This window comes from Nicotiana sylvestris, chromosome 8, assembly GCF_000393655.2.
Source record: "Nicotiana sylvestris chromosome 8, ASM39365v2, whole genome shotgun sequence".
NCBI lineage: Eukaryota > Viridiplantae > Streptophyta > Magnoliopsida > Solanales > Solanaceae > Nicotiana > Nicotiana sylvestris.
In genome coordinates this window covers 195284712-195304985 of record NC_091064.1, presented here as the reverse complement: position 1 = coordinate 195304985, position 20274 = coordinate 195284712, and the positions used below count along the sequence as shown (strand labels likewise).

General features: G+C 36.3%; 1 protein-coding gene across 1 annotated transcript; it reads left to right on the top strand.

Annotated features, from left to right (window-relative positions):
- Positions 1-1774: 1774 nt before the first annotated feature.
- LOC104242215 (uncharacterized) lies at positions 1775-9363 on the top strand. The gene is made up of 2 exons (XM_070153236.1): positions 1775-1842; positions 8783-9363. The coding sequence occupies exon 2, from the start codon at positions 8873-8875 to the stop codon at positions 9257-9259; it is 387 nt and encodes a 128-aa protein (XP_070009337.1). The 5' UTR covers positions 1775-1842; positions 8783-8872; the 3' UTR covers positions 9260-9363.
- Positions 9364-20274: the final 10911 nt, after the last annotated feature.

Here is a 20274-nt window from a genome sequence, read left to right as displayed (position 1 = left end):
AATTTGTCTCCTATTTTCTCCTAATTAGGTAGAATAAAGACCGATGCTTTCGATAGTAAATGATGCAAAATTGCTAGACTCGTGACAATATGCAAGTTTCTTAAAATACCATTAAAGAATCTTGAGAATTAAGTTGAAATGTATATCTAAAAAGTGGACAGATATTTCAGGGAAGCTAAACCATATCCTGTCATTCTTGATTAATTGCACAAGATGATAATGCATTTGATAGAGATCCTTTTTTTCCCTCTATGCGATTAGACATTTCAAAGTACAGAATGAAGAAAAGGGATATGGAGTTTCACTACTATATTACAACTCTGGTTTTAATTCATTGAGAGATTACAATAACAAGTATCTGGATTTAATCTTAAAAAAACTTGCTCTTCCATTTCTTAAAAAGTGAACTCGTTATTGTTACACCCCACATTATTTCTCTGCATATATGAAGTTAAGGATTAACGAGGGTTTGGTACCACCAATCAGCTGAAGGCACGTTACAGGGCAGAGAGGCAGTTTCATTTGGCTTGCGGCAACTGTCCCACCGGGCACAATGGCTGGTGGGGGGGGATCCGTTTAGCACTTGGGACGGCAGAATTTTCTAAATTAGGTATAGTATAAAAGGTTTTGCAGCTCTCTTCTCTTTCATTCCAGGAGATATCACCCACTTTAGCTCACTCAAAATGCTCTCAAACCCTTTTAGAATTCCCAAAGAATCGAAGGCTAAATCGGAGGCGAACTCTATAGGATCTAGTGTGAAGAAGCTTGAAATTGTCAGTGTAATATCAGTTATTTTTTTATATCGATTTCTGAAGATCCATTAAGGGCGGAGTTAATCACCATAGGAGCATAAGAATTCAGAAGGTGTAACTAGTTCTTCAAAAAGGTATGTAAGGCAACCTTCATTCTTGGCATGATTTGGTGTAAGAATCTCTCTCTAAAGGATTTCTGTGTTGTAAGATTGGTTTGTTCTAAACTTTCTGAATAACGTTGTTCCTGTTCTTGTACATTTTTGCTGGTAGCATTTCTTTCATGTCTAAGATGTTCTCGGTTATTATCTTGAGGTCGAAAAATATGATTCATTTGAGTTACTCTTAGTATTTATTGAAAATGATCTTGAATGGCAGTTATATACATGTAAATGTATCCATTTTACTTACCGTGCCACGTTATATATAGAGGACCAGGCACGACACCTATTGTGCAACCACTGATCAATTGTGTATGATGAGATACAATGTGAAACACAACCGAGCCCTTGTGTGGCCGGGTATGACCGAGCTCTCTATGAGGCCGGGTACAGAATCATATACTATGAAACACCATCGACACTACTAGAAATACAGCATTTTCCCACGGAAATTTCCCATGGATAAATTATTAGTGGCAATTCCCACCGAAACTCAGTAGGAAAAGTAAAATTTCTTTTCCACGCAAAAACAATAATGTTTCCCATTGTCTATCTATGGGAACATTTTGGCGCAAAAATGAGCGCAATTTACTTTCATCTGGTTCTGTGGGAAAAGTCATAAAAAATAATTATATAAAACTAAAAGAATTTCCCAGGGAAAACAGTGGGAAAAATAAAAAAAATTGTTTTTAAATATTTAAATATTTTCAAATATTCCGCGTAAACAAAAAATTTTGAACTTTGAATTTTTATGTTTTATTGAAAAGGTTTTCCCATAGAGTTCCCACGCATGTAGTGGGACAGTTATCTTATTATTCACATACGGCCTTTTAGTTTTCTCTCACTCTATATTTCATAGTTTCTGCCCTTTCCGCCTCTGTCTCTCCGTCGAGACCAATTTTCACCTCGAGCTCACTCCGATCCCTTCCCAGGTAACTCTCGTTCTCTCGCTCCTCTCTCTCTCTCTCTCTCACCCCCTCCTTTCCGATTTTGATTTTTCAAAATTTAGGGATTTTTTGCTATTTCAAACCCTAGGTTTGAAAAAATTATTGTTATTAAACCTAAGTCTTTTATGTCTTATAGAGCGTAATTTAGGAATTTTCTGTCGAAATTTAGGGATTTTATATCGCAATTTAGGGATTTAGGGACATAAATCTAAGTCTTTTGGATTCCCCCTTCCAAAAGACCAAGCCAGCGCATACATCTTTTAGGGATTTTATAGTTGTTGCTGATTTCGGGTTTGTCGCAGCTGAGCTTCATCTCGGAAGTTTCTCCATAGTAAACAACTGCAAATCATCCTCATTCTTCAATAGTGTTCCATTGATACACCTCTCAAAACCTGACTCAAAGAACCTCATTGTAAAGGCCTGTGAAGAATTTGGATTCTTCAAAGTCATTAACCATAGCGTCCTTACAGAATTCATAACTAAACTTGAATCTGAAGCCATCAAATTCTTCTCCTCTCCCCTTTCTGAGAAACAAAAAGTTGGATCTCCCGACCCTTTTTGGCTTTGGCAACAAGAAAATTGGACCCAATGGCGATTTCGGTTGGGTTGAATATATTCTTGTGTCAACTAACTCTGAATTCAATTACCCAAAGTGTGCATCTATATTAGGTGTAAACCCGAAAACAATACGGTAAAATAATTGGACTAAACAGAGCATATTTTGGGAGTTACCTTATTAGAAGCATAATCTTCTTCGACATAACTTGGATGTCATGCATATTGAAAAGAACTTCTTTGATAACCTGTTTCATACTGTAATGGATGACAAGAATAGGACAAAAGATAACTTGAAGGCCAGGATGGACTTACAGGAATACAGGTGAAGAGAATTAGAACTACGACAAGAAAATAATAGGATGGTGAAGCCTAAGGCCAGTTATTCATTCAAAATGGATGACAAATGAAAGATCTGTGATTGGGTTCGAAATTTGAGAATGCCTGATGGGTATGCTTCAAACTTATCCAATTGTGTTGACATGAAAGAAGCAAAGCTGATGTATATGAAAAGCCATGATTGTCACATTTTCATGGAATCATTACTTCCTATTGCATTTAGATCATTTCCAGAGAGAATATGGAAACTCATCACAGAGATAAGCTTATTTTTCAAAGACCTATGTTCTAATACATTGAGGGAGGAAAATCTAGTTTTCATGGAAAGTAACATCCATTTAATTATAAATAAACTGGAAAAAAATTTTCCATGTGATTTTTTCAATACAATGGAACATCTTCCAATTCATCTTGTAAGAGAGGGACGACTTGGAGGGCCTGTTCAATGTAGATTGATGTATCCATTTGAGAGGTAATAACCATTAATTATTTTTCCTTTATGTGTTTTGATTACACTTCTTCCCATCTAAAATTATGCTATGTTGGATTGTTGGCAAATGTAAACGGATGATGAAACAAAAATCCAAGATTGAGGGATCAATATGTGAAGCATATCTAGTTAAAGAAACTTCTCATTTCTGTTCATATTATTTTGAGCATCACGTGCCATGTTTGAGAAATAGGCCAAATCGGCATGACGATGAAGGTGACAATGATCTTTTGGCACCGCCTATATCCATATTCAATCAACCCGGTAGAAGTTCTAAGAAATATCAAAAAAGAAATTGGACTGGGATGGAGAAAAAGTCGGCTACAACACATGTATTGCTCAATTGCCCCGAAGTTCAACAATTTTACAAGTAGGTTTGAAATTATATTATTGACCTACTTGCATGATCTATCCGTATTGTTCAGTACATGATATAACTTATACGGTCAAGTATTAAGAGTATTTTTGGGAAGGTATATTGGTAATTTACATTCTTTTTAACATAGGCTAATCTTGATAGTCAAATGCAAGGAGCTTCATATTTAAGTTTAAACTTTCTATTACATTCTATGTTGCACGACTCTCTTACCATCTGTATATAATGTGTTTTTCTCTCTTCTTTGGGCTAAAGCAAAAGAAGCAAACTTCCACCTTTTTAGGCAATGTACACCCTGTCACACCTCCTTTTTCGCCCGCGCCGCCGCGAAGGGGCGCGGAAGGGAGTTTTTCCAATTAAAGGACAATCGAAACGGGATTTATTTATTTATTTCAGAGTCGCCACTTGGGAGATTTATGGTGTCCTAAGTCACCGGTTGAATCCCGAATCGAGGAAAAGAATGACTCTGTTTAACAGTCTGCGCACCAGAAATCTGGATAAGGAATTTTGTTAACCCGGGAGAAGGTGTTAGGCATTCCCGAGTTCCGTGGTTCTAGCACGGTCGCTCAACTGTCATATTTGGCTTGATTGTCTGATTTTATACAATTACGAACATATGTGCGAATTTTAAACTCTTTACCGTTTTTATTATTATTATTATTTTTTATTGAGAATTGCAACATCGTAAAAATATATCTCGAACCACGTCACATCAATGCACCCATGGTTGTTGGCATATTTCAACTCTGTTGAGATTTGGATTTGGGTCACATAAATGTGCACCCGAGTTTAAGAAGATAACCTTATTAAATACGCGCCTAAAGCGACTAGCGTATCATTATTTTTTTGGGTAGGGCTGTGAAATTTTGCTAAACGGCCCATCCCGAAGTCTAAGTATTTTAAAACAAATTATTGAGGGCCCCTCAACTTGTGTATTCTTGTTTGTCGAGGCTCGTCTCATTTATTTTAAGGATATCCTAAAATGACTACATTTCTATTAAATTCGTCTCTAAAATAAAAGAGAAAAAATCCTAATTAATTACATGCTTGCCCAAAAAAGGCGTAACATATTAAATACTAGATTAAGACAAATGTTAACGGAAAGGAATATTACTAAAATTGAAATTATAAATAAAATACAGAATCGACAAATAATATATTCAAAAGAAACTAATTATCCTATAACTAGATTAAACTCGCATTGTTAGATGACTTGAACCGTTGGAATTAATTATTTACAACTATTTGAAACTAGAATCAATCTTAATTACTGATGCACATTCGAAAGTTTATTAAATTTAAACGTTAACTCGTCTTGTTTGAACTCAAATCATACCATAATGTCTAATTTACAAAATTAATTTAAATTCATGCTTTAACTAAATTTAGCTACATGTTCACGATTAACCTACTGTTGACAATATTAAAACCTTCATAGCTAGTGAACCAATCAGTTTTGCCAAGCCGATTCACTAAAGACCAACTTATGTTATTTTCCTCTTATTCCAATTATTAAACAATTTGACAGTAATGAGCATGCTTAAATATACACTACCTAATAATCAAACTAAAGCAGAGTATTATTTAATACATCACTACAAGATGCCTAGTTATGCAAAACAACAGAGATTTACAGAATAATTAATACATGAAATAGCCTAAATACAATCAGTAAAAGAAACAAAGAAAATGTTAAATTAAAACTTCAAAGTTCCATTCTTCATATGTATTCATGTTTTCACATTTCAGTTTACAATATCGACAAGGTTACAGTCGTGTACCTGGTATTGGAAGTAAAAGAAAAGGAAGATCAGCAGAAATGCAGTAGCATATAACAACAGCAACACCCCGCAACCAGTAACAACCAATAACGAGAAACCAATGACAGATTTTAAAATCAAAATAACAATCCAGCAATAACCAGTGAAGTAGTAGCAAATAACCAACCAAACTCAAGGAACAAACCACATGAAAATCCAGAAACACCAACAATAATCAACGGGCAAAAACAAAATGAACCTTTTTTTTAGATTGAAAGACCAGTTAATGTTTAACCCTTAATTTTCTCTTAATGTTCGGAAAATTCTTTCTTTTAAACTCTCTTCAAATTCGAATCCTCAAAAATCTTTTTTCTTTCCGAATTCTTCTCCTTCTTCCTTTATTTGTGTCCAGCTCCCCCCTATTTATTTACAAACTTGAAGCATTTAAACTAAATCTCATCATCTTCTACTCATCCCCCTTTTGAATCCCACTACCTAATGTTTTGTCCCCCACTATATTAAACAATATATTAATTCCCCACCATTATATCTTGTCCCCCACTACATATTATTTTAATATTATTGGTACCTAGTGGACGGAGCACTCATTAATTATTTTTTAGACTCATTTAAAATCCCGAAAATGCCCTTGAAAATACTGTAATTTACCATTCTACCCTGAAAATACTGCAATTTACCATTCTACCTCCATCAGCTATAACCAATTCACCTAATCAATCTAACCAAAATACATCAGCTATAAACAATTCCTAATCAAATTTCATCAACAAATTTAGGCTAGAAACTCAATATTTTTTACTGAACAATATTTTTAACAACAAACATACTTTCAGATTCAATAACAGTAACAAATTGAACATAACAAACAAGTAGATTCAAATCACTCAATAATCAATTGAACTTTAAATTAAATCTAACAACATGATTAAACTAAACACTTCTATATTAAAACTAAACAAGAACATAAAACAAACTAAAGAAATAATCAAAAAATGATAAACAACGAACAAGAAAAGAATCAAACATATACTGATTTCAGATCCGAGAATATCAAACAAAATACGGACATAAATAAAACTTAAACCAACTAACCGGAAATGAACAACGACGAACTCGAACGGAAACGGAAAACTCGGAAAGCAACCTCGACGTACCGGATCTCGACTCAACGAAAACCTACCTTCTCTTTTAACCTCGACGAACTTAGACTGGACCTCACCGAACGACGAACAACGACGGACTCAAACAAAATCAAACGAGACCTTGACAGAACTTCGCCGGACTTTAACCGGACTGCTTCGCTTTTCCTCCGTCTATCTCTCACTTTGTTTCAATGACCTCTTGTTGATGCTCTATCCGTGTGTGTGCGTGTGGTCGTGGAAGCAGCAACAGTGATGGTGGTTTGGGTTTGACGATGGTTCGACGCTCGTCGAAGAAGATGAAGACGGGGCAGAAGAAATAGCAACCATGGGAGGTTGGAGCTCGACGGACTATGGTTGTTTAGCAGATGGTCGTTTGGGACCTATGGGGACGAAGAAGAAGAAGCAGCAGCGATGGTTGTTTCACTGGTCGTTCATGGCTGCTGGACGAAGAAGAAGAAGACAAGGGTGGTCGACGCAGCAGCGCTGCTGCTCGTCAATGGCGGACGGGGGGGGGGGGGGGGGGGGGGAGTCGACTGGTTCGTTTCGTGACTGGAGGGGTCGTTTGGACGTGAGGATGGAGATGACGATGTGAAGGGGAAGGGGCAGCCATGGGAGGGGGGCGTTGGACGTGAGGAAGCTGGTTGCTGCTGGTTGGGCGACGAAGCAGCGGCCACGACGAAGAAGATGAAGACGGGGCAACCATGGGAGGGGAGGTCGCTGGACGTGAGGGAGCAGAAGCAGCGAGAAAGGCAGCCATGGGAGAGAGCTTGGTTTGGAGAAGGAGAAGAAGAGGGGGGGGGCGGATAGCTTTAGGTTTTTTAGGGTTGGGAAAAATGAAAAAATGAAAATGGGGGGTGAGGGGGTTGGGATTAGTTTGGGTTATGGGGCGGACTGGGTCGGGTCGACCCGGTGGGGTTATTTGGCTTGGGCCTGGTTGATTTAAATTAAAAGGTGGCCCAATCCGATTTTCTTCTTCTTTTATTGCTTCTTTTTTTCTTCTTTTATTTTTTTTAAACTAAAACTAATTTCTAAAAATCCTAAATTATCCTATAGAACTAAATTAATTTATAAAAGTGCAAATTAACTCTCAATAACAATTAACACACAATTAAATAACAATTACGATAAAATCACACAATTTGGACATTAAATGCTAAAAATGCAACATACATTATTTTTATGATTTTTTGTTCTAGTAAAACAAACTTAATTGCTCCTAATTGTAGAATTAAATCTTAAATGCAAATGCTACATATTTTGTATTTTTTATTAATTTAACAAATAAACATGCACGGACAAAATACAAATAATTATCCAAAAAAGCCACAAAAATTCTCAAAATTGCACACAAAGAAAAATTGTTTTATTTTGAATTTTTTGGGAGTAATTCTCTCATAGGGCAAAAATCACGTGCTTACACACCCTACTATCCTTATTTAGCTCTACAGCTTTTGCTTGCCTTTTTGACCTCACAAGTATCGCACATAGTGCCATTCTGCAAATCTTGCATATGTTTGGTAGGTAGATAGTGAAATAAGCTCTTGTTTGTTTCTGCTTCAAATGCTATAGAATCAACTTCTTGTTGAATTGTACCTATCACTCATGTAACAATATTATCTAAATTCAAATACCATCTCTTTTGGTTAATTGTTGTTCTTCCATCGCTCTTGTGTCAGTTTGGTGTTGCTTCGTTGTTGTTCTGTGTTTTCCTTATCTCTCTGTTTTTTTATTGTGATTATGACCTGATGTACCTATGATGGCAAAACCTTGTAGATAGATTAACTTCTGCATTCAAAGATGAAGAAAGCTAAAGAGAAAGAAAAATGAAGAACAATTCTAGAACCAGATAAAAACCAAAAACAATTGTAGTTCATTCTTGAGCTGTTTGAAAATGTGGAAAAGCCTAAAGACTCTTTCATATAATTCAGAATCTAATATTTCTATGTTCCTTCATTTGTGCCTGCTTATTGAGATTTTATATGTAAAAACTTTGTTTGGGTAAATATACTGAAATTCATCTTATTGTTTCCCCATTACAAATACTGGAGAACTAGTAGCTAGTAGATTATGGGTATTGATTTTTACAAAAGAGATGGTGTAGTAATTTTCCCCCATTAGAAGTACCGATGCATTGTCTACACATTATCTTTCTGTGTGTTTCACTTTAAAATTTGAGGAATAAAGTTACGTGCATAAATTTTCTTTAAATTTTACTTTTATAATAATTGTAATTTTTTTACAGGATAATTTCAAACAAATCTTGGAGGAGTTCATTCAAAGCCAGCCGATTGATGATCAAGGTAGGCCAATCCAACCAACCCAAGAGGAGATCATGGACATGTGGATTAGGGCAGCTAGTGGCATGCATAAGGGAAGAGTTTACGGCCTTGGATCAGAGTTTAGTCTCGGTCGTCGCACTTCTGGATTGGTTGGTTCTTATTTTTTGTCATATTGCTCGGTTGATCTGGATGAGTTTGAGCAATTGAATAGGAAGGTAGCGAAGATTACAGAATTGTATCTTCAAGAAAGGGCTGCAAAGGAAGACGAGGCAACGCGAAGGGATGAAGAAGATAGGCTAAGAGAGGAAGAAATGAGGCGAAAGGACGATGCATTAAGACTTGTCACTAGTGATGTTAAAAGTCTCAAGTCTCAGATAAACTCCCTCTTAGAATCTGGTGCATTTCATGTGCCCCGTTCTCCAGCATCTGATGATAACTAAGGAGTAGTTTCTTTTATTAGCTTGTCTTGGATGGTATTTGGATGTTGAATATTGAATGTTGGATTTTTGAGTTTTTGTTCTACTTTTGGATTAGTTGGATTAATTATGAAATGAATTGATTAGTTGTTGTTTATGAAATGAATTGGATTGCATGTTGAATTTGGTATTTGAATGCTTAATTGTATTTAGTCTTGTATTGTTCGTTGTACTTTCTGTTTGGCAGGTGGTCTAGTTCTAAAAACAGATTTGGCCATGAAGATATTTTTTAGATTTCCCACCGACTCTGTTGGAATTTTGTGCATTTTTTTTTCCAGAATTTCAACATTTCCCACTGATTTTTCGTGGGAATTTTCATATGTGTTATGAATCTTTTCCACTACTTCCATGGGTAAAATAAAAAAAAATATCTGAATTATTTTTAATATTCCCACGGATTCGGTGGGAAACATAAGAAAATTAAATTATTTTATTTTCTTACTTTTCCCACGACGTTGTGGGAAATTACACTTGGTGACCCCACCAAACCCTCAGTGGGAAACTCGCTGGGAATTACTCACGAATGTCGTGGGAAACCATTTTTCCACCAACCATTTTCCTACCGATGGTCTCCAAAATTTATTGATACTTGGTAAATTTATCGATACTTGGTAAATTTTGGGGCCTTCAAAATTGAGGCCTAAAGCCATGGCTTTAGTTGGTAAAAATAGCACGGTATAGTCAGTTTTCGGACTGATCATTCAAAAATAGCCAGCGTTTACGAAGTCAATGAAAAATAGCCACTATTTTGCTACAACAGAGACCGATCCGGCATAATATACTGGAGTTCGGTGCACCTGTGTATGAACTCCAGCATATTATGCTGGACTACTTTGCTGACTCCAGTATAATATACTAGAGACTGGAGCAGCGGTGGTCCAAACTCCAGTATATTATACAGGACAATTATACTTACTGGAACTCCAGTATAATATGCTGGAGTTCTAGTGTACTTATGCTGGAACTCCATCATATTATGCTGGAGTTCCAGCATACTTAACCTGGAACTCCAGTATAATATGCTGGAGTTCAAGCATACTTATGGTGGAACTCCAATATAATATACTGGCGTATTTTCGGGGTTTTGAATAGTGTTTTCGCTCAGATTTATCTTTACATAAAAAGTAGCTAAATTTCAATTACTTTTGAAACTGAGCTATTTTTAAACGACCAATTGTAAATCTGGTTATTTTTTACTTTCTCCCCTTTAGTTGCCTTACTATCTAGCCGGCTCCAGGAAATTTATCGAATCACTCCTATCGAATACGGATGAGGGGCTTGCTCTCCATATATTGCTTAGACAATTCTCACTTCATGAGTTGGGGTTTGGAGTTGTGTCAGATCCATAATTTATTTAGTTATTTATTATGATATCAGAGATGATCTCACCCAATTTTTTTGTTTCATCGTGCCCGAATAATATATTGCCACCCTCCAGTTGAAATACTACATTTGGTGGGTGAGTTTTCTTCTATTTCTAGTCCTTACATCGTTGACAACTATTGTTAGTTAGACCAATCTTTAATTAGTTAGTTACTCTAAATAATTGAAATTGGAAGTGGACATATGTCAGTCGTCCAAGAAATGTGCACTGTCCATTGCAATAGCAACTTAATTAACTATCTCTTCATTCACACTATAATAATTAGCATAATAATTAATACAGTCGTTTTAACATTGAATACCACATTTCGTGAGGCAAGATCCGACAAGTGCGGGTTTCTTCGCATGGAGTTGCATCGTAAATGATTCTCATGTTTATCATAAAACTTCACTCCATCACTTTTACAAGTATAATTCTAGGCAGGGGCGGATGGCTATGGATTCATTAACTTTCGACATGAAGTAATATATATATAATTCTATTAAAGTTTCAATAAATATTAAATTAGAATTTATGATTTTAACAATATAATTAATTAAGTATAAAATTGAACTCATTAAATTTCAATTATAAATCCGCCTCTGATTCTAGGGGTACTATTAAAAAGAGGATTGTGTACTCTTGCAATATAATATAGTACTAGTAGTAGTAGCCCTTGCCAAATATCTGGAAAAAAGTCTATATATACTGCCCTTTCGTGGAGTATGGAAATGCATCACTATTGTACTAATTACTCTTATCAACCTCAAAGTCTTAAACTAGTAGTATTAATATGGCTGGAAAACTTGCCATCCTTTTCACCACTCTCCTTGTGCTTATTGCTGGTAACTAATTTTAGCATGTATGATTTTTCTTTTCGATGTCTTTGTATTATATTATTTTTTTCTAAATTTGATTTTGGATTTATTAATTATGATCTGCATGTTGGGAATAAACCCCCTGTCAAAATAATATTTACGGTAATAAAAGCGGAATAATAATGTAGCACCGAGATACGGTAATTAACAAGAATAAAAGAGTAACAATGACACCAAGATTTTTACGTGGAAAACCCTTCTGAATAAGGGAAAAACCACGACCCCGAGAGGAGCAACTGATATCACTATAGTAAGGAATTTACACTTTGTAGGCCCGAGTAAAATACTACAAAGACCACTACAATACTCAAAAGAAATAACCCTCTTTTGATATTTCACCTCACTACAATATTGCTCACACTCTCTATTTTCTTCACAGACTATTTTCTTATACCCTGTCTGTGAAACCTCACTCTTTCTTTCTAGCTCTCAGATATATTTTCCTCTGAGATTGTGATGAAAGAATGAGAGCCGAAACTCTCATTTTATAGGCAAAATATGCCTACCAACCTTGATTTTTCAACTTCTGCAGCCTGTCATTTTTGACAGAAAAATGAGAAACGTGGGCTGCCTGCTTCTGCCAACTTTGAAAATGAAGAAGAAAGGAAGAAAACAACTTCCTTAAAATGTGGGTTGGACCCCACAGATCTCCCCCTCTAGTCTCATTCACCCGAAGGAGGTAACTTCGCAGTTTCTAGTTTGAGTGTATGTGGACAAGTTCTTTGCATAGCTCAAACTTGTCTCTTGGTACCACTTTGGTCAGCATATCGGAAGGATTCTCACTTGTATGAATCTTTTTGACCTGTAAAGATTCGTTCTCCATCTGCTCACTAATCCAATGATATCTCACATCTATGTGTTTGGTCCTTGCATGGTACATAGAGTTCTTGCTAAGGTCTATTGCACTTTGACTGTCACAATAGACGACATACTCCTTCTGATGCAATCCAAGCTCTTGAAGGAACCGTTTGAGCCATATCATCTCCTTGCCAGTTTCTGTAGCGGCAATGTACTCTGCTTCAGCTGTTGAAAGTGCAACACACTTCTGCAACTTAGACTGCCATGATATAGCTCCCCCTGAAAATGTAAACAAATATCCAGTAGTGGATTTTCTGTTGTCAATGTCACCTGTCATATCAGCATCTGTATAGCCTTTCAAGATTGGATCGGATCCTCCAAAGCACAAACAATGTCCCGTGGTACCTCTCAGGTACCTGAGTATCCACTTGACTGCTTCCCAATGTTCCTTTTCAGGATTTTTAAGAAACCTGCTGGCAACACCAACTGTGTGAGCAATATAAGGCTAGTGCATATCATTGCATACATTAAGCTTCCGACTGCTGAAGAATAAAGAACTTTAGCCATGTTCCCTTTCTCCTCCACTGTTGTAGGACACATCTTCTTACTCAACTTTAGATGACCAGCAAGAGGTGTGCTGACTGGCTTATCATTCTTCATGTTGAAGCGTTCTAGTACACGTTCAATGTACTTCTCCTGAGATAGCCACAACTTTCTACTTGTTCTCTCTCAAACTATCTTCATCCCTAGAATTTGTTGTGTTGGGCCCAAGTCCTTCATATCAAATGACTTGGACAGATCTCCCTTCAACTTTGCTATCAACCCCTTGTCTTTTCCTACAATTAACATGTCATCCACATACAATAACAATATAATAAAGTTATTCTCAGAAAATCTTTTGAAGTATACACATGGATCAGAATAGGTCTTTAGGTATGTTTGACTTTTCATGAATGAGTCAAACTTCATGTACCACTGCCTTGGTGCCTGCTTCAATCCATAAAGACTCTTATTCAATTTGCACACCATGTGTTTCTTTCCAGCTACTTCAAATCCTTCTGGCTGCTCCATATAAATCTCCTCTTCCAAATCTCCATGAAGAAATGCAGTTTTCACATCCAACTGCTCCACTTCAAGATCTAGGCTAGCTGCTAAGCTCAAAATTGTTCGAATAGAAGTCATTTTGACAACAGGTGAGAAAATTTCGTCAAAATCAATACCTTTCTTTTGTTCGAAGCCTTTAACCACCAATCGAGCTTTGTATCTGACCAGCTTGCCATTTCCATCTTTCTTGAGTTTAAAGACCCATTTGCATTTGAGTGGTCTTTTACCCTTTGGAAGTTCAACCAGCTTGTATGTGCCATTTTTCTGTAGAGATTCCATCTCTTCTTGCATAGCTTTCATCCACTGGTTCTTTTCTGGATGGGACAACACCTCCTTAAGACTTTCTGGCTCCCCCTCATCACTGATGAGGACATACTCTGTGGAAGGGTACCTGCATGACTCTACCCTTGGCCTCTCTGATCTCCTCAGAGGTTGAGGTTGTTCTTCTCCCTGAGTGGGGTGCTCCACTTCCTCGACACCTTCATCAAGTTGCTCCCCCTGCTCAATAACCTCACCAGGTTGCTCCCCCTGCTCGGCAACCTCGTCGGTCGTACTTTCTGCACTTGTGGGATTGTTAGAAGTAGAAGGAATAGTAACAAAGTTAGGAATTATACCATTCTTCGCCTTTTCTGACATATCAGCAGCAGTTCCAACTTCACTTTCTCGGAAGACTACATCTCTGCTTCTGATGACCTTCTTCTTTACAGGATCCCACAGTCTGTACCCGAACTCTTCATCTCCATATCCGATAAATATGCAGGGAACAGATTTATCATCCAGCTTTGTTCTCTGCTCTTTTGGTACATGTGCAAAAGCTCTGCAACCGAACACCTTCAGATGCGAGTAGGACACCTCCTTGTTGGTCCAAACTCTCTCTGGGATTTCAAACGCCAACGGAACTGATGGACTCCTATTGATCAGGTAACAGGCTGTCTGAACTGCTTCACCCCAGAATGACTTAGGCAGTTTAGCCATTCTGAGCATGCTTCTCACCTTCTCCACAATGGTGCGGTTCATCCTCTCGGCTACGCCATTGTGCTGTGGGGTTCCAGGAACTGTCTTTTCATGTCTGATCCCATGACTTGAACAATACTCTTCAAATTCCCTTGAAGTGTACTCACCTCCATTGTCACTTCGGAGACGCTTTAGCTTTCGACCCGTCTCCCTTTCTACTAGAGCATGAAACTTCTGGAAAACTTGAAACACCTGATCTTTGGTTTTCAAAATATAAACCCATAATTTTCGTGAAGCATCATCAATAAAAGTAACAAAATATTTGTTACCGCCCATTGATTCAATTTCCATTGGGCCGCAAACATCAGAATATACTAAATCAAGTATATTCAATTTTCTTTCAGACGATGTCTGAAATGAGACTCTATGCTGCTTACCAAATAAACAGTAGTCACAAGGTTTTACCGTTGTACCTTTGGCATAAGAAATGAGTGATTTCTTGGCAAGAATCTGCAATCCCTTCTCGCTCATATGACCCATTCTTTTGTGCCACAAATCTACAGAAATCTCATCTTGTGCCGCGTTCAATTCACCTTGGCATATTTCTGCATTTGTCCTGTACAACGTGCCACGAGCAACTCCCTTTGCAATCACCAATGATCCCTTAGTGAGTCTCCACTTTTGATTTGCAAAATAACTCTCGTATCCATCTCGGTCTAAAGCAATTCCCGAGATCAAGTTCATCCGCAAATCAGGTACATGCCGCACATCCTTTAGAACCAATGTGCATCCGACATTTGTCTTGATACAAATGTCACCAATCCCCGCAATCTTTGAGTAACTTGTGTTACCCATTTTCACTGTGCCGAAATCACCTGCTACATATCTGCAAAAAAGATCTCTTACCGGTGTGGCATGGTGAGATGCCGCTGTGTCAACCACCCATTCCGACTCTGGACCTGACAGGTGCATGCATTCCTCTTCCTCATTTATAAAGAGGACAACATTATCATTATTTTGCACCATGGCGGCTGTGTTGTCGTCATTCTTCTGGCCACTGGTTTCACCTTTGCCCTTCCTTGGATTTGGGCAATCTCTTTTGAAGTGACCTGGTTGATTACAGTTGTAGCAATTTCTGACTCTTGATTTGGATCGGTTCTTTGACTTCCCACGAGCTCCGGATCTACCATAGTTGTTCGAACTCCTTTGATAACTCCTGCCTCTACCTTCTGTGATGAGAGCCTGTCCTTGATTTTCAGGCTTCTTTCTCATCTTCTCATTGAGTAGAAGAGCCGATGTGACATCTTTCAACTCAATAGTAGTCTTACCGTGCAAGATGGTTGTTGCCAAATTATCGTACGAAGATGGCAACGAGTTCAATAGCAAGATGGCTTTATCTTCTTCCTCGATTTTCACTCCGAGGTTGGCAAGCTGTGTGATTAGTCCGTTAAACACATTTAAATGTGACAAAAAATTCGTACCTTCACTCATGTGTAGGGCGTATAACTGCTTCTTCAGGTACAATTTATTTGTCAGCATTTTGGACATGTATAGGCTTTCCAACCTTGTCCAAATTCCACGTGCAGTGTCTTCATCAATGATGTTATTTACCACATCATCTGATAAGTGCAACCCTAGCAGCTCTTTCATCCAAGTCAGCCCAATCCTCAGTTTTCATGGTATCAGGCTTTTTGGAATCGGCATCTAGAACCTTGTGTAATCCTTGTTGGATGAGCAGATCTCTCATCCTTTTTTGCCATGTTGAGAAACCGTTATCTCCGTTGAATTTTGCTACCTCGTACTTTACTCCAGACATTTTTATTTTTCACCAAGTATAGTACTATCGACAGTGAATAGTGTTTCAGTGAACGAGCAGAACCTGTGCTCTGATACCAGTTGTTGGGAATAAACCCCCTACCAAAATAATATTCACGGTAATAAAAGCGGAATAATAATGTAGCACCGAGATACGGTAATTAACAAGAATAAAAGAGTAACAATGACACCAAAATTTTTACGTGGAAAACCCTTCTGAATAAGGGAAAAACCACGACCCCGAGAGGAGCAACTGATATCACTATAGTAAGGAATTTACACTTTGTAGGCCCGAGTAAAATACTACAAAGACCACTACAATACTCAAAAGAAATAACCCTCTTTTGATATTTCACCTCACTACAATATTGCTCACACTCTCTATTTTCTTCACAGACTATTTTCTTATACCCTGTCTGGGAAACCTCACTCTTTCTGTCTAGCTCTCAGATATATTTTCCTCTGAGATTGTGATGAAAGAATGAGAGCCGAAGCTCTCATTTTATAGGCAAAATATGCCTACCAACCTTGATTTTTCAACTTCTGCAGCCTGTCATTTTTGACAGAAAAATGAGAAACGTGGGCTGTCTGCTTCGGCCAACTTTGAAAATGAAGAAGAAAGGAAGAAAACAACTTCCTTAAAATGTGGGCCGGACCCCACACTGCAGCCAATTCATTTTGCTCCACGAAAATTCATGTGATGGCCTTACGAGATCTACCTAAGGATTTACTACCATTTGCAGCCAAACTATCTCAAGGTGGAAACTGTGGGGATCGTTGTCAGTGACACGAAGATTGCTATATTAATTTAAATTGTAACCTATGTCGTTACCATGATATATATGGGAGGATCTGTAATCGAAGGCCTAATTTGCAAGCTGAGGAATCAAATCTTCCATTGTTGATCTGATAGGAGATACATCAGATGTGTGTAATGTATTCTTCAATTAAATAAAAAGAATTGTGTCGCAAACTAAAATAATTTCACTATTGATGTTTGAACTTGTTCTCGAATATAAAAAGTTCATTTTTGTCATTTTCTCTACTTATACATATAAATATGTACTCAAGATCAAAATCATGTGTTCACTTGAATTGCTGTCTTTACATAGAAATGTCAGATAAAAGCACACATGCTTTCTCATGGCTAACAAACAGAGTTTTTTTTTTTTAATTTTTTGTGGTAATTAAAGAAATTCTATTACCAAATAAGTCATTATTTACGTACAGATCATTGAAAAATTGAGAGTCGAACAACACAGACAACTACAAGTGATAATATGAAATCTCGATCAGTATAAGTAACATGTAATTATTCAATTAGACACATATTTCATATTTTTGTCGAAGATACCTTAAATATACGCCCTTCATTTCTTTTTACTAGTCCAGTATAGACCTGGCATTTCCTTTAAGATATCATCTCTTGAGATTTTATTTTATTAAAATACCCTTATTAATGATAATTAATCTTATTTGCTAAGATGAACAAGTAAACGGAAAAATTTATATTTGATACACTGAACTACTCCCTCCGTCTCATATTATCAGTCGTGGTTATTAAAAATAGTTGTCTCAAATTATTTGTCACTTTAAAAGTTCAAGACAAAATTGATTATCTTTTTCCTTTTTTAGCCTTAGTAATAATTATCCTTGAAGACTACAAACACCTCAATTATGAATAACTTTGTTCAAATACTAATGAATAAAGATTAAATATTACAATATGAATAAGGGTAAAGTAGTTAAAATCTCATCCTCATTATTTTCTTAAAGGGCGTGTATAAATAAATCATGACAGATAATATAAGATAGAGGGAGGAATATGAAGCAAATTTCCTATCTTAGAATAACAACAAAACGTGTTAAACGACTCCAATGAGTAAAAGTTTTAGGAGATTCCGGAGAATTGAAACAATATAAAATCATCTGATTCGTTTAAGATAACGTGCACAAGATCCGTGCATCATGCTCCAAGAAATTAAAAATTGATTTTTTTTTATTTGTTTTTAGTCATTTCAAACAATCTCCGAATATCTAACTTATTGTAATATTAAGTTGCTTCGGGAACTGCAGAGTTAATTATCTCTTTCACTAAATAATAATTGGTTATTCATTCTTAGGTTAAGTCAGTCATTTATTATTTGTTCAAAATAATGACCAGTAAAACGGAACCAGGGGCCATTTTCTTTCTCTAATTTGATGTTCCACCAACCTCTAGTTTCACGTACGGTCACACTTCTTTATAACAGTATTCTTATATTACAATACTTCATTATAAAAGTCAAGCTTTTTCAGAATTAATTTTTATGTTATATTATAATATATGTTCTCTATAAAAGCATTTCGCTATAACATTCAAAAATATTTGGAACAAACGAGGATGTTATAAAGAGGTTTGAGTGTATATCGGAGTTTTATATGGTACAGTCAAACCTTTCTATAACAGTTTCGTTTGTTCCAAATATTTTTGAATGTTATAGCAAGTTGTTGTTATGGAAAATATATATTATAATAGAACATAAAATTTGATTGTGGAAAAACTTGTCTTTTATAGTGAAGTGTTATTATATAAGGATACTGTTATAGAGATATATGACTGTATAATTAAGTTATACACTATGTTTATCATAAATAAATACATTTTAAACTAATTATAATACATAGTTACATATTGTGTTTTATAGCAAATACCTTCTCTAAGAGATTTCTAACCCTAAAGTAATTTTTTCCTCTCTTCCTCCTTTCATCTTCGTACTATAACCTGACCGCCTCCCCCATCTACCTTAAACTCTTTATCTATAGTGTTACAATCTCGTTGGAGAATCACCGCTGGCCTCACCTGCCGTAACACTGCCGTCTGACCTTCTTTTTATTTTTTTATTTCCTTTGTATTCTCCCTTCTCTCACTCGCTATGAAAATTCCTCATTTTAGTACCTCAAATTCCTCAATCCAGATCGGTCTCGTCATTACCTCTACCTCCGCCGTACGTCATCTCTGGCCGGAATCCATTTCCAACTGACCGGATTTCTCAGATCCGAATGTATTTTCTCAGATCTGATTGTATTCCCCAAATTAATATATTTTATTTCTTATGGTCAGATTAAATACAATAAAATATATATTATGGCCGAATTTTTATTCATCTGACCAAATTTTGGTAGATACAATGTGATACTGTATTCTCAAATCTGTCCCGATTTTTGTTCGTCTCCATTGTTTAGTTTTAATATAATGTATACAATGTTTTGCTTGGCCTTCTGTATAATTATACTTGAATTTGAGTGTATCCTATATTTGTCAATGCAAATCGAAGGTTAATTTTTGCGGCAGATCCATGTATTTTTTATATTTTTGTTGTTTGAATATAATCAAATTAAATACAGTAAATTGAATACAGTGTAACAACAATTAAGAATGAATACAATAAATTGAATACATCCAGATATCACTATTTTTTTTTTGAATACAATCGAATTGAATACAGTGAAATTGATAATGTAAAATAGTTATGAATGAATATAGCCGAATTGAACACATACAACTAAATTCAATACAGTGAAATTGAATACAATATAAAATATATAAGAATGAATACATTCAAACTGAATATACTGTATACAATCGAATTGAATACAACGACATACATCCCATGGCAAGTAATTAGTAGCTACAACAAATAATTAGCTAAATTATAGCTACGCCCAACACTAAGCCTCCTAACAATAGTCATTTATGAAAGTTTCCCAAAATTGTGCGAATCACATCTCCTGTCTCGAAATATGAATTCACTTAACCATATTTTGGGTGGTAAAATACTCCGGGTTCAGGTTGTTTGCTTATGAGATTAGGATACTAATAGCCTGTTTGGCCAAGCTTCTTTTTGGCCAAAAAGTATTTTTTTTTTGTTTGGAAAAAAGCACTTTTGGCCAAAAACTAAGGTGTTTGGCCAAGCTTTTGGAAGGAAAAAAAAGTGTTTTTGAGGAGAAGCAGAAACAGTTTTGGAGAAGCAGAAAAAAATAGCTTCTCTTCAAAAGCACTTTCTTGAGAAGTACTTTTGAGAAAC